Source organism: Octopus sinensis, linkage group LG20 (genome assembly GCF_006345805.1).
Source record: "Octopus sinensis linkage group LG20, ASM634580v1, whole genome shotgun sequence".
NCBI lineage: Eukaryota > Metazoa > Mollusca > Cephalopoda > Octopoda > Octopodidae > Octopus > Octopus sinensis.
In genome coordinates this window covers 17,377,414-17,393,847 of record NC_043016.1, presented here as the reverse complement: position 1 = coordinate 17,393,847, position 16,434 = coordinate 17,377,414, and the positions used below count along the sequence as shown (strand labels likewise).

The window sequence follows — 16,434 nt, the reverse complement described above, 5'->3', positions numbered from 1 at the left end:
TTATTTTATTTTTTCCAAACACTGAAGACATATGTATAAAAGCATTTAAAATGTTAACACCAACATGTATTAAATCTTAATTCGGGCAAAAATTTATAAAAATTATCAAAAGACATCAAAAGACATTTAAAAAATGGCAGCGTTTTTAACTCCAGGCAGAATATATATATATATATATATATATATATATATATATATATATATATATATATATATATATATGGTCAGTTTTCATATTTACCTTCTCTTATCTAAAATATCAAATATCACTAATGAATTTTTTTTTTTAAGCTGTCATCAAATATACGTATGCTGATACAAGCTTATCGGTTTTTGCTTTCAGTAAGTTTTATAATTTTCACTCATTTGTTGATAAACAGATGTGTCATATCCTTTTATACGTTTAGTAGTATTTCGATTTTATTTGATCCTGTTAGAAAAATTTCTAATTATGTATCAAAATAATATATAAGGTATGAAAGGATTTGCTCATCCAGAGTGAAAAACAAAAAAAAAAAAAAAGATGTCAGCATTCAATATTCTCTTTCTAAAACAGACATATTTGCAGCAGCAGCAGCAGCAGCAGCAGCAGCAGCAGTAGCTTTTCTGCTGGAAACTGAGAGGTTTCCTCAACCTTCTGTAGGTATCACAGGAATCTGGAAGAGAGAAAAAAACAGAAAACTTAATTGTGTTACAAAGACGGCAACTGGTAGTAGTAGTAGTAGTAGTAGTAGTAGTAGTAGTAGTTGTGGTGGTGGTGGTGGTGGTGGTGGTGGTGGTGGTAGTGGAAGCGGCTTTGGTGATGGCAGTGGTTTTGGTGGCTTCAGCGGCACCAGCGACTTTGGCAGCAGCAGTGGGGGTGGTGGACATGGTTGTCGCTTTCCATGTTGGCATGGGTTGGACGGTTTGACTGAGAACAGGCAAGCTGGAAAGCTGCACAAGATATATATGCTATCACCAATTAAGGTGATGAGGGTTCCAGTTGATGCTACAAATGGAACAGCCTGCTCATGAAATTAACAAGCAAGTGGCTGAGTACTCCACAGACATATGTGTACCCTTAGCATAGTTCTTGGGGAGATTCATCATGACAGAGAATGTGACAAGGCTGGCCTCGTTGAATTACTGGTACTACTCAATTTTTGCCAGCTGAGTGGACTGGAGCAATGTGAAATGAAGTGTCTGGCTCAAGGACACAGTGTGCCTCCAGGAATCGAACTCATGACCTTACAATTGTAAGTCGAATACCCTAACCAGTAAGCCACTTGCATAGAAGCTACAATGATGACTGTGATGTTGATTTTATGGAAACACGGTGCAGGTGTAGGTGTGTGGCAAGAAGTTTTCTTCCAATCCCAATGCATGGCACCTTGGGCAAGTGTCTTCTACTATAGCCACAGGTCAACCAAAAATGTGTCAGTGGATTTGGTAGGCAAAAACTAAAAGAAACCCATCATATATATGAGTGTGTGTGTGTGTGTTATCTAGATGTGTGTGTTTTTGTGTTTGTCCCCCACCACTGTCAGGCAACACGTGTCTGTTTACTTCCTCATAACTTAGCAGTTTGGCATTAGAGACTAACAGAATAAGTACAAGACTTTATAAAAGTAAATGGTTGTGGGTTTGATTTGTTTGAATGGTGGCCCCAGCTTGGCTGCTGTCCAATGACTGATATGAGTAACAAAAATAAGGTTAAAAAATGATTATAATGGAGATTTGGCCTATGATGATGTTTATGATGCTGATGATCACGATAGGAAAAACTGAGAATGTACATCGATAAACCTTTAGAATAAAGATAAAAGACTTCACATAAAAAGCAGTGGTGCTGGTGCCATGTAAAAACCATCCTGTAGAAAGATAGAAACAATTTGGGAACAGACTAGAGACTGGTGTACATGTCCAGCTTGCCGGCTCCAATCAAACCATCCAACCCATCCCACCATGGAAGGATGATAAACTGGGCATCTCCTGCAGATCCCTTAATTGATTTATGAATCTCTTAGCTTTAAAAAAAAGAGACAAGAAAAGAGACAAGAACATTTCACTCATATTTGGCAACTGTATACCTACTTCTGCCCACCCCTATATTCTTTTATTCTTTTATATGTTTCAGCCTTGAGGCTGTGGCCATGCTGAGACACCACCATATGTTAACATATTTTGATAAAAAAAATCTTCAGTTGTTTCTAGTCCTAAGTAAGAAAGTACGTTAACATACATATTTACCTTTAATTTTGATTAACTACATCTGTAATAATGCTGCACTGCTGCAATCATTGTTATCAACATCATCAGGACACACGCATGTGCGTCCAGAACCAAATGTTGGAAGACACAAGAAACGACAGCCTCCATTGTCATGGGCACAAGCATTAGTATCTGAAAACAAAACAAAAAAAACTCTTTTACTTCAAGAATACATAACATTAAAAACTCTACCAAAAAGATTTATTTTGTAAAATTAGTCTTATGTAGGTAAAAGTTTGCTGCCATAAAACATATCCTACCATATTTAAAACTTTGAAATTCAAAAAATATACCATAATAACAACTAGTTACATTTATATATGCTTAAGTTAAAAGTTTCAACAATTTTTTCATAAAGATTAATAGTATTCCAAACAAAAAGCACAGAACTTTTAGAGATTAATTGAATTCAGTATAAGAAATCTCATTAAAATTTTAATGTAGTCAGATGTCTTCCTGATCTTTTTTCTAACTTCTAACAAGTTTTCAGCAACAATATTAAACTTGAACATAGATCTTTACTTATTTCTCAAGACTAGATATCTATTTGATTTCAAAATATAAGATGTTTGTTACTTTATCTATAATCCTGTTCATTGCAAATAAAGTCTCCTCTCTATTATGCATCATACATAATGAATTTATGATAATTAAGTGAGATAATCAATATCTTCAGTCTACCAATCACCATGATTTGGCTTGACTTCAAACTATTATCTGCGGAATCCTAACAGAATCTTTGTCAAAACACACTTTACTGCTGATACTGCTGATTTCATGCTAAAATATTGTGCAACTAAATTTGCATTCAACATGAGCCAACAGATTCACTAGGCCAGAGTTTACCTTAGTTTGCAAGGAATAAACAAATAAAAGTACAAAAATTAATCCATCACAAGGTTAACTACCAACAGTTACTGCTGCTGCTACTGCTGCTGCTATTTCTTCTCAAAGGAGTAAACTGGAGTAATGTGAAATGGGATGCCTTGTTCAATGACACAATACACAACCTCAACCAGAAATCAAATTCACAACTTAAAATTGGGAATCCAGTACCCTAACCACAAAGCTATGCACCAAGTGAACATTTCCATTTGCATGTATATCATGTGAACACCTCATTTCTTTGTATATCATGTGAACTCCTTAGATTTCAATTTCTAATGAACATTAAAAATTAATTTCTGTATTTTTTTAATTGTTTCAAAAATTCAGAATCTTCTTCTTTGTATTGAACTTTATAATAATATTCAAACTCTTCCCTTTTTTTTTTTATTATTATTTTTATTTTAAAACCAGAAACCAAACAGTCATGACCAAAGTCGTTATTAGGCAAAGATATCATTGTTCCCATTTCTTTCTGAATTTTTTTATTTCATTCTCAAACTCACAAAGACAAAAATCAATTTTCTGATGTTTGAAAAGGTTTTAAAAGTTGCTTTTTAAGAAAACAATTTTGCCTTTCATTCAATACATCAGCCTCTCAAAAGCCCAAAACAATATGAATTTTCAACAAATCAGATTCTCTTCATAGTGTCTTGAGAGATTAAAGAAGATGTTTATAGAACAAATTTTTCTTTTTTTTTTTCCTAATTATATATTTTTTTCTTTTTGGGATTGGAAAGAAGTATAAATTTTGGTGGAGAACTAATGTCGGATAAGAAGTGACAACTTAAATTAGAGTATATGTTTCAAATTTAAGTGCAGTCAAAATTTATCAGCAATAAAGGGTATTGCAGTCTATTATGACACAAACAGCAGTATTTCTCTACTTCCAATCAAATGGAAAGATCTTAATCTATTCCCAAATTTATGCTCTGAATTTGCCAACCAATTTTTCAATGGCTAACTTCATCAAATGCTTCAGAAAAACTTATGAGTATGCTAACCCAATTCAATGTGTATGCTAGTGAACTTTTTGAAGAATATTAATTATGCCATTAATTCAAATAACAAAAATGCACCTATTTCTATCAGTGCAATAAAGTTCAGTTTTAACAAATTAAAAACAAAAAAAATTACATATTTTATGAATGTCGTTCACACAGATCAAAGTCAGTATTGATGGCCCCCAAACAGAAATCCAAATTTAATCTGTTGCAATTGCAATAAAATAGATATTTTGTTATCATTATCATATGATTTTTATTATCATATTTTGTGGCTCTAAAACTAGAGTAGCTTGAAGATTGTTATCATCAACACAGATGAAACCATCAAAGCTGTTTTGCAGTGAAGAACTTCACTTTTGCAATTAGACAGATACCAAGTTGATCCCATTGCAAGTCATCTTAAACATGTTTTCTACCACAGCATAGGAAGGTCACCCAAAGCCTTATTAACGGAATTTGGTAATCAGAGACTGTGTAAAAGACTATCAAAGAGACTATTCCTGATTTTGGATGGTTGACAACCTGATACTTGGTGTAAATGTTACCATCTGGCTTTGGGTGCCTGTGGAGGAATCACTTTGTTTCAGATATTTTAGTCGGGTTTCTAGTTTGGTGATCTCTTCTTCCTTTCTTTTCTTCCTTACTTCCACCAGTTTCAAGGCTCTGAGCAAGATCATAGAATCACAGGTATAACTGTGGGTACAATAGTTCTTCTTATCACTTAACCATAAAAGGCTGTGTGTGTGTGTGTGTGTGTGTGTGTGTGTATACGTATATATGGTAGAGGGAGTGCATGTGAGTGGATAGAGAGAGAGAGAGAGAAAGGAGAGCATAAAAGATCAATATGTATGAATTGTGTTACATATCTAAATATTATTACATCTTTTTCTCTCATCCTTTTTTGGTATATATGTATGTATAGATGTATGTATGTGTGCATGCATGCATGTATGTATGCATACATGCATGTATGTATGCATACATGCATGTATGTATGCATACATGCATGTATGTATGCATACATGCATGTATGTATGCATACATGCATGTATGTATGCATACATGCATGTATGTATGTATACATGTATGTATGTATACATGTATGTATGTATGTGTGCATGCATGCATGCATACATGTATGTATGTATGTGTGCATACATGCATGTATGTATGTATGTATACATGTATGTATGCATACATGTATGTATGTATGCATACACGTATGTATGTACGCATACATGCATGTATGTATGTGCTTGATTTTGATATATGCACACACATACAACTATATATATCAGGCACATACTTACATGAATCTGTTGTAATGTGTGTACTTGATAAAGTACCTTACAATGTGACTGTATATATGTGTGTGTGCATTTGTGTGGATGTGATGTGATCAACCAAACATCAGAATTAATTAGTCAATAAAACTTGTAGAATTACTCACTTCGGGGACAGGAATCAGTTATAGTTGTGATGCCATACATTTTCCCATGACCTCCGGTTGGTGTACTTAAAGGTTCACTTGGTTTATTGGCATTCCACTTTATATTAGATATAGTTGACCTAAGAAAATTTATAGAAATCAATTACACAATTCAACCATGATAACACATTTTTTTTTTCCTCAGTAACATTATGTTCATGGAAATGCTTGTTTTTTTTTTTTTTCGTTTTTTTTTTGTCTTCTTTAATATAATGTGGATGCTGACCCTGAAATTATTGCCTGTTACAGATTTGTAGACTTTAAGATTAAATATAGTTTTGAGTATATGGTGTGTGTGTGTGTGTGTGTAGTATTTGATTTATGTGTGTAAGAATGTACATGATGTGTTCTTAATGTAGAGACAGTATGTTGCAGAGAAGCATCTTCAATGTGTTTTATGAGTCTGCTTTTTCAAAAATACCTAAAAATTACCTAAATATTTTCCCAGCTTTGTTGAAAGAAACATAAATGGAACTTTGGAAGGCTGAGAGATTTTGAAATTTGTAGACAGACAATAAACTGTAAACGCAGTAAAACTCTTTGATAATACACTGGTAAAAGAGCAGACTATTCAAATATTTAAAGTCATCAAAGTAAACTCTCCAGTGCAAATACATTTTCAAGCAACTACAAAATATTCCGTTTCATTTTTCTATAAAAATAGTTTTTACATATTTTGAAGATAGTTTTACATGAGAGACAGGAATGAGTATAAAAGAGAATATTGTTCATCGCATTAAATGGTGTGAAAATATTCCTTTGAGTTACAACAAGTCAAAAACAAATTGTTTCTGCATATACGTCACAACATTTCAAAGATGACGAAGCCATTAAGAATCTGTTTGAATAGTCAATTTCCATAAATAATGTCACACTGCTTTTGGAACAACGGTTACGACTGCCTTTATGAGTAACAGATTTTTCAATATATATGCAAACAGTTTTTGTCATGTAAATGTCATATTTTTTTTTTAACCATTAAACTTAACAAAGGCATCGTATCACTTCCATGTGATTTCAATTTCAGAACTTCAAAATATTCCTGATGATCACATAGCAAAAGTCAAACACAATTGTGCTATTTTAATATATCACTTAATGTATAAAGTCAGTGTTTAACGACTTTTCAAAACTTAATATAATTATGTTTTAATACTAATAATGTCCCAACATTTCATTATTTAAAGAACTGAAAGCAATTTTTTAAATCAATTTTTCCAATTTATTTAATAACTGGAATTATAAATGAATTTTTTTAATAGTATCCCCAAGTATTTGCATGTATTGTTAAATAGGTTGTATAACATATATGAACATATAGATTACTTAATTCTGTACTGATATATACAATATATATATATATATATATATTGTAACCATATATAAACAAGGCTAATTTAACTGTTTCTCCATAGATTGGAAAATATGATGAATGATCTGAATTGATTTTTGAATCTTACAAGATTCTCACCACAAGCATCAATTTGACCAATCCCAGAGAAACAAATACTGTAACTACAGAAAAATTGGAGCTACTAATTTGCATACCATAAGCATTAACACTTTATCGATATGTCTAGTCATACTCTAAAAGAATTTTGGAGTTATAATAGCCGAGGAGAATAAGCAGTTTTTACTGGATCTCTTTAACTTCCGTTAATTGTAATCATGTTCTGTTTGTCAGTTGCTATACAGAACAGGTCATCAGGAAGAATAAGTGTTAAACTTTGTCTAACAATAAAATTACTTATCACTCCATAGAATAAATGAATTAAATAGATAAATCTATTGCTCTGAAATAATCTGGAGTTTAAATCTTTAACAGAGGTCATGCAAGGCGCACAATTTTAATCCAACTAAAACAACTAAAGTAAACCTAATTACATCTAAATTACGATCCTTTGGGTCAATATGAGAGTTATAAATCCAAAATTGATGGTTAGGTATTCCTACACTGAGTATGTAATGCTCAAGAAGTGCCCCCATTAATTGAAACCGTTTTACTTCCCTAATGTACTTTGGAAAGACAAAAACATCATCACATTTTGTTTTATGTCATTCCTGTAAAAGAATTAATGTTGAGTGCACCCAAAATTCTGACAGCAGAATATTGTAAAAATATGTCACTCAAAATACATTAATGATGCTTCCCAGAGATCACATCTAACTTTTTGTTCTTGGAAGAATGTTATTGACTCGTAAGTTTTTTAGACCTTGGTAAATTCTACATAGTTGAAATTTACAGAAAAACAAAAGACAAAGACAGGTGTATGAAGAACAAGCAAGTGTATTAGTTTGATGCTCAGGAAACTGGAAAGGTCTTTTACATTTCAAGCCTACGCTCTTCAACAGAAAGGAATAAGAGAAAATAAACAGAGAGAGAATGGAAAAAGCCTGTAGATTTCAGTGGTCCAGCATGGCAAATGATGTAGAATAAATTCTACATATTTGGTTGGTTATTTTTCATTTAAGAGTTAGAATGTATGTAGTTAAAAGATAGTTTAAACTAGAATGAAATAAATAATGTGTTTTAATTTGTTGCATGAAATATTAATACAAGAATTTTCAACATTGTACCACTTGTCAAATTATTTGCTTGCATTTTCTCATTTACCAAAAAAAAAAAAAAACAGAAAGAAAGAAAGAAAAAAAACCCTGCAAATAACTAGTACATATTGGTTTCAAATCTTGGTTCAAGGCCAGTAATTTTAGAGGAGAGGAAATTCAATTACATTGACCCCCAGTACCCAACTGGTACTTATTTTGCTGACCCCGAAAGGAAGGAAAACGAAGTCAACCACTGCTGAATTTGAACTCAGAACACAAAGACAGATGAAATGCTGATAAGCATTTTGCTCAGTGCGCTAACGATTCTGCCAGCTCACCACTTTAAATAATTAATACATATTAAAATTTGCTACGAGTTGTTCCAATAAACCAATTAATATTAACACTTACTTGGTCCAATCTGTCCAGTAGATGTTATTATCAGAAAATACCATATCAAAGATTCCAAACTCACGTCCATGGACTTTGTATAAGACACGTCTTCCAACACCATTGAAGTGAACACACTCAATTTTAGATAAAACTGAAATAAAATAGGTGAAATGTGACATTCTAATGAAGTAGAATGAATGAAAGATTTTGATTTTATATTTTGTAGTTGTGCATCTCAATAAAAATGTTTAATGATCACTCTTGTATTATCAGGGATATTTGAATGGTTAAAATTTGAAAGAACAGATCAATAAACAATTAAGAGTTTACAAATAGATGCAATACATTTTGGCACACAATGAATAAATAAATATATAAACAAACAGAGACACAGTTGTGACTATGGTACTTCAATGGTACTTTAAACAAATGATTTTAATGATGAACGTTCAACAAATTCCATTATATAAGGCATCAGCTAAATAGTGTAAATGTGGCATGGAGTAATACTGATAGCTAAAAAAAGATATTCTCCATGAAATATGCTGACTTCATTGAATAACAGCTGCCATTTAACAAATTAGCATTTATATGGTTTGTCTTGTATAGTTTCAGTCAACAATTCTATGTGAAGAGACATGAAAAAAAATTGACTGATTTTCAAAACTTTAGCCCTTTCCTGACAATGATTATGTCAATGGAGGCAATTGATAAAATTCTTGACATTGCAAAACTTGCATGTTCCTTGACTCATAACAGATTTAGGAATTTCAAATATTAAACTTGAATTTAATTTCATTTAATTTTTTCGTTTATGGAATCTCAGCTGCATTATTGCATTTGGCTCGCAATCATAGGGTCACGAGTTTGATTCTTGGCAGTGCATTGTATCCTTAAGCAAGACACTTTATTTCACATTGCTCCGGTCAACTCAGCTGACTAAAATGAATAGCACTTGTAAAGGGGTCAGCCTTGTCACACTCTGTGTCACACTGAATCTCCCTGAGAAAGTTATGGGTACATGTGCCTGTAGAGTGTTCAGCCACTTGCATGCTTATCTCACAAGCAAGCTGTTCCAGTTGATTGGATCAACTAGAACCCTCGTTGTTGCAAGCAACGGAGTGTACCAGTTTACTGCTCTGGCGTCTGATATCTCTTCATATATTAATTCATGTGTTGACCCAATCAGAGGAAAATGAACAATGTAATTTTAAAAGAACCTACCTTTATCTCCCCAGCATAACTGGTTGGTAGGAAGATCTAAAGTAATGGCATTTGGTAATTTTAGATCGTCGTGAACAAATAGTTGTCTGTCAGAGCCATCCATATTAGCTTTTTCAATTCTTGGGTTATCATGCATCCAGTCAACCCAGTACAAAATCCTGAAAGAGAAAAATATACACAGAATAAATAATAGTTTATTTATATTTACTTACACACACACACACGGAGTGGCAAGACACTGTTGGGAGAGAAGTGGGCGATTGATAAGCAATGATGAACTTGAGAAAAACTAAAAGATTTTTTACTAAGATTGTTTTTACTGTCATTGTTGTTGCTGCCATTACCATTAACACCATTTTGTTATTCTTGTGCTTATTCTTTCCATGTAACACCAGAAATGGTCTGACAACTACTTTGGTCTCAAATGACACATTCTGTTTTGCAGCAAGCAAAAGAGATTCTTCACATACCACACTGACTTTTATAAGCCATTTTGCCATCTAATGTCATACATCGAAATATATGAAGATGTAAATGGGTTTTCAACAACAAATATCAAGAAAGATTGGAAGACAAATTCAGAAATATTTGAAATATTTTACAATTCTTTAGCATAGTGGATAAAGATGTGAGTTAATGCAGTGCAGTCACCTAGGTTCTGAGTTCAATCCCAGCCAGGCGCTATGGTGAATCACAAGACGCTTGAAGAAGATTGGAGTGTACATACCCAAAACATAGTGTAAGCAACAATAAAAATGAGGATGCCACTCCAACTAATAGATAAAATCTGGGGTTCGTTGGTAGGGTCACAAATGAGAGGGTCACTGAGGATTTAAATAATTTTAGTGCTCTTAATTAGAGGCACATGGCCTAGTTGTTAGGGCAGCGGACTTGCAATTGAGGGATTGCAGGTTCGAATCTCAGACTAGGCGGTGTGTGTGTGTTTATGAGCGAAACACCTGAGCCCCACGCAGCCCTGCTGAAGGTAATAGCAAACTTGTTCTGACTCTTTTGCCACTACTTTCTCTCATTCTTTCCTCCTGCATCTAGCAGCTCACTTGTGACAGACCAGCGTCCCATCCTATACACCAATGAAACCAGGAACCCAGCCCTTATGAGCTGGGCATGGCTCAAGGAGGAACAAGCAACTACAACAACAGCAACAAACATAGCTCTCCTATATTTTGAGCAGTTTTCTCACCCCTTTATTGAATCCAGATGGTTCTATAAAGCTAAGATTCTTCACAACTTTTATTTCTAAATTTTACTGTATTTGCACCGTTAGGCACAAGCAATTAATCACAGCTAATGGCCATAAGCATCACAGCCACCCAGGCAGATGTAACAGAATACTGCCTGCGGTAATTCTGAAGGACTATGCTGTTACACTAATTTCACCTTAGGACCTAGTTTTGTCAGTGTACAAGTTTCAGTGAGTTGTAAAACAAAATTTTGATGACAAAGTCCTACAAAATATGTTTATTCATTTATTGCTAAACTACTCTTGTAAAAGGAGTAATCCATTCTCCTCCTACACTCGTACAAGTATTGTCACATGGTAGGCACACACAAGTGATATAAGCTACTGGAAAGAGTATAAAATATTTGGTTCCACATATAAGAAATCTGTTTCCTTCCAAGCAAAACCAAAGTGGCACAAATGGTTCTATAGTATGACACTGTTGTGAAGTCTAGGCTTTGATGAAAACAATTTGTGCATTCATCACATAAAGCAAGGAAAGTGAATGTAATGATGATGATGATGACAAAAATGGTGGTGACAAAAATATGATGATGATGATGTTTTAAAAAAATTGCAACTTTTCTCTAATTTTATATTGTGCAGTAAGCTGGGTCAACAAGGAAGCCTTTTCATAGTTATTTGACATAATATGGTCAGGAACCAAGATTTTCTTGAATCACACCCTTCTGTCTTTAAAAAAATGAGAGGATACATTAAACAAAGTGGCCTTAGATATATAAAAATAGACTGGATGGTCACACCTGGAACACTTTTTATCGTACATGTGCTCAGCCATTGATAATATGGGTCAAAACAACAACATGGACAGCAAGCAAATATGAAACTGTAAACCTACCTGGAAAAGGTAAGATGAGAGGAACAGGAAGAAGAGAAGAAAAACAGGAAGAAATCAGGAAAGAGAAATTAAATAATTTTATATGTTTATGTGTGTGTGTGTGTGTGTGTGTGTGTGTGTGTGTGACAGAAGAAGACCAAGCAAGTTATGAGTAGTTGTGAGGTCAAATTTCAGTGTGCTGGCTCCCACAGATGAGATGATAAATGACAAAGTTATCCAAGTCATGCCAGCATGGAAAATATGCAGGTGAAAATGCTGTCCATGATAATGATGATGATTATATTGACGAGCCATTAAGTGAGTGACATTAACTAACATAAAAGACTGAAGACAAAGGAAGTTCAAATAGTACTTGAGCATTAAAGGCACCATCCTTTAATGTATGTTAACGAGATGGCAGCACTGATATGGTCACATGATGTAAATGGTTTATGGTCGTTTTAAAATTAACAATGATCTATGGAAGCTTGTAATTTCTCTACTCATGTTATTAGAGCCATACATCAAACAATCCACAGTTTTCTCTGACCTCACACCTGTTGTCAATGCAATATATACAGCAATGTATAAAGGACAAATACTTTTACAAAACATAGAGCAACTGGTGGACTGTCAAAATATAAAAATCAAGGTTTTCAATATTCAATAACAACCATAATTACTGAAGTTCCACATAAGCAACCCATTTAAAAAGTACCTTTGAATCGTCAGGCAACTTTCTGTGCTTGAGGGAACCTATTGAGTCAAGTAAAATCAAAATCAAGTGGAAATTGTAATTGTGGCCAATACCATTGCTGCCTGACTGACTCCTGTGCTGGTGGCACACAATTAACACCATTCATGCGTGGGTCGATGCCAGTGCCGCCTGACTGGTTCCCTGTGCTAGTGGCACATAAAAAGCACCATCCGAATGTGGTCGATGTCAGCCAACCCCGCCCCAACTGGCTCTTGTGCCTGTAGCACGTAAAAAGCACCGTCTGAACATGGCCAATGCCAGTGCCACCTGACTGGCTCCCATGTTGGTGGCATGTAAAAAGTGCCCACTACACTCTCAGAGTGGTTGGCATTAGGAAGGGTATCCAGCTGTAGAAACACTGCCAGATCAGATTGGTGCCTGGTGCAGCCTCCTGGCTTCCCAGACCCCAGTTGAACCGTCCAACCCATGCCAGCATGGAAAGCAGACGTTAAACAATGATGATAATGAAGTGACCTACCATTGATCATTAATTTAGACAATGCACTACATGCATTCTTCTATAATTCAAAAAACATTCAAAACACACACTCCACCAAAACAACATAAAAATACATCTCCTACTCCTCTACCCTATTATGTTTATATATATTCCATTGTGGGTTTACTTTTCAATGTCTAATCCACACAGAAGGACATCCTCTAACACATTGAAGTGATATTTACTAACACAGTATGAACATTTTTAACATAATTCAGTACAACACAAATGGCCCATAAAACTCCTTTAACCCTTTAGCACTTAAACTGGCCATAACCAACCAAAATATTCCTCCTGCTTCATGTTCATACTGGCGAGATCTGGTCTCTCATGCTTACCTTACAATGTCATTCTAAAAATAAAACAATCACATCATCGACTTCACAAAGCTACAAGATAGTATATGATTAAATAAGTACAACATTTGACAGAGTAATCTGAGACGGTCTCACAGTGAACACAAAGCAGGATAGACCAAACTAGTGGTAGCCTCGTAACATATGAAATCACACATCCAGTGCACACATACCACAAACAACACTCAATTATTCATAGGACACTACAATATACAAGCAGGCAAAATGAAAACTAGCAACATAAAAATACATCAATACGATAATTAGGTACCCCTACCCCCATCAATTTTTCCATCAGCTTACAAACTCCAGTTGCAAAAAAATAACACCTTTCCAAACACCATCCAAATATGCCAAAAAAAAAACAAGAAAACAGGAAACAGACAAGAGGTGATGCAATAAATCGCAGCTTAGTTCCTCCCTTTCTATCCTTAATAATGCATACCAACACATCCACATATTTCACCAAACTAACTACACCTTATTCCTAATCATTAATTCCTGTTCTGCTCACAAATCTATCAAAATCACATGGCAAATAATCCCCTACTTTTCTCAGGCCACATACACATCATCATCATAACAACACATGCATATCACTAAGCAAAGCAAGAATATTTTCCCAAACTCCAAAAGAGTGGATAAGCAGAGAATAGATTCAAGACTTGGATTTTTTAATAATATAATTCAAGATAAGTCCAGAATATACATCTGTTGTGTGGAAGTAGAACACCCCTATTGGTTGGCTCCTAATGGACTGTGCCACAATTATAAATGGACATATGTAGAGAGCCTTCAGCAGAGTAAAGCCGAGAGTTGCATATTATCAAGGGTTATGACCAGTATATTGAGAAGAACGATTTGCGAGGCATTATTATTATCTTGTTATATCGTACGTCGAACATGCGATACAACATCCAACAAGGCAACAGGAAAAAATTAAACCACAATTACATAACAGAAATAACTAACCTGATAAAAACTGAAACAATTCTAAGCACAATATCTCTGCTAGAAATAGCAACCAATTCGTCTCCTAAACACAGCTTACTGTCTTTCTAAAAAACCTCTGGGATACATCGGATAATGTAATCCTAGGTATGTTTGAAGGATTGGCCATGGCTGGAATACTTCTGGTCAATGCTCAGTCATTTGGGGCTAAATAACAACAATGCAGTAACACTAGCCCATGTAGTCATATCATCTGCTGGAAATAGCAGCACTTAAATTACACCTTAGCAATTAGAAAAAATGATAGATATGGTTGAAAAATGTTGCCCTAGATATGCAATGTTGCATATCTAGGACTCTCTCACACTGGGATTCAAAATGGGAATCAATACTCCAGAGTCAGAATTCAGAGGAATTGAGAGAATTGTATGGCACATTTAGTGCATTTGTACTGAGAGGAAGAATAGTTTGACATAAAAATGAGAGTCCACTACAAACCTACTGATTCCCACTTCTTTGATCTCAGCTTCTCTTCTTCTCAATACAAACAACACTAAACCTGTCATACAAGTCTCTCAATTCATCAGGCACCACCAACTCTGCTTTCTCCTCTCTTACATCTAGTTTTTTTCTCCTCTTAGAAGGAGCAGGAATAACAATTGCCTGATAGAAATATCAACCAACTCCCCCTTGAAATGCACCTTCTACTGTCTTGAAAAAAGAAAGAAATATTGAGCCATAGACTCTTAGGTACACTATGCCTGAAATGAAATTGATATGACAAGCAGAGAGCCAGAATGTGTAAGATCAGCTATGACCCAAACAACAAACAACTGATATACAGAAGAGCAATATATCCAGCCTGCAATACTATACTCTGTACGAGTAACTATTGTATGTTGGACTCAGGGCTGTGGAGTCGAAGTCATGTAGTCAGAGTCAGAAACAATTAAAGGGTAATTGGAGTCCAAGTCGGAGTCAGTAAAATAGACCACAATTACTTAATTACATAGGGGAGTCAGATTTGGAGATGTCAATAATAGAGTAGTTGGAGTCAGAGGCAAGATTTTTTTTGTTTTGACTCCACAGCCCTGGTTGGACAGTTCAGAGTGCTCTTTAACATGACAGAAGCATGATATTCTTAGAACTGCACGTTAGTTGTTCAGCCTCCAACCTGTGGGATAAGTTTGTCTACTCGATGGGACCTACATAACAACAGGAAAAATAAAAAGGCAGAAAAGACTCACCCTCGGATTGGATCCACAACAATTCCTCTTGGGTTGCTTATTTTTGTGTTAAAGAGAGTTTTGCGGTGAGTACCATCTAATTTAATTACTTCCACGCTCTTTTTCCTAGAATCAGTCCAGTACATATTCCTTGATATCCAGTCAATGGCAATGCCTTCAGATTTCACATCTAAAATGATAAAGTATTATTTCCAATATTGAACTAAAGTCAAAATATTATCAGTGTTTACTGTGTTTAAACTTATAAAATCCTTCATAAAATATCTTTAGTTTTACAAATTTTTAAATTCCTTAGCAGGTATTAAAGCTCATATATTTCAATACCAATATTTACATGCCAATTTACAAATTTTTGAAAAGAACTTGATATATAACTTTACACAAAGAGAATATCAGCTGCCTAACAAACAGAGTACACTCATATACTTAAAACTCAAAACCAATTTTACGCAAATCCGATTGATATTTTATTTTGATTGTTCTTCAACATAAACTGCAGTGAAAACCTCAAATTTAATCAAACAATTACATGCATTTGATAAGTCCACAAATATTTCTAAGCCAGGTGATTGTTATTCCATGCTTTTTCCATTAGCACACAAAATTTTACTAGATTGTATGTGGCAATATCTACCTTGTATAATGTATAGATAAAATCCATAGCCTCTTTTAGAGGCTATGAATTTTGCCTATTGATAATGATGAAAAAATAATAATTTTGATAATGGCAATAATAATTTTGATAATAACA

General features: G+C 34.3%; 1 protein-coding gene across 1 annotated transcript in view; it reads right to left on the bottom strand.

Annotated features, from left to right (window-relative positions):
• Positions 1 to 236: 236 nt before the first annotated feature.
• Positions 237 to 16,434, bottom strand: part of LOC115222592 (nidogen-1) — a 173,238-nt gene continuing 157,040 nt past the window's right edge. The window contains exons 22-27 of the mRNA XM_029792880.2: positions 15,684 to 15,852; positions 9,796 to 9,953; positions 8,590 to 8,722; positions 5,593 to 5,711; positions 2,230 to 2,382; positions 237 to 656 (exon numbers count right to left, since the gene is read on the bottom strand). Of these exons, the coding sequence (XP_029648740.1) occupies positions 2,246 to 2,382; positions 5,593 to 5,711; positions 8,590 to 8,722; positions 9,796 to 9,953; positions 15,684 to 15,852 (716 nt within the window). The 3' untranslated portion in view covers positions 237 to 656; positions 2,230 to 2,245. The remainder of the gene's footprint in view (positions 657 to 2,229; positions 2,383 to 5,592; positions 5,712 to 8,589; positions 8,723 to 9,795; positions 9,954 to 15,683; positions 15,853 to 16,434) is intronic.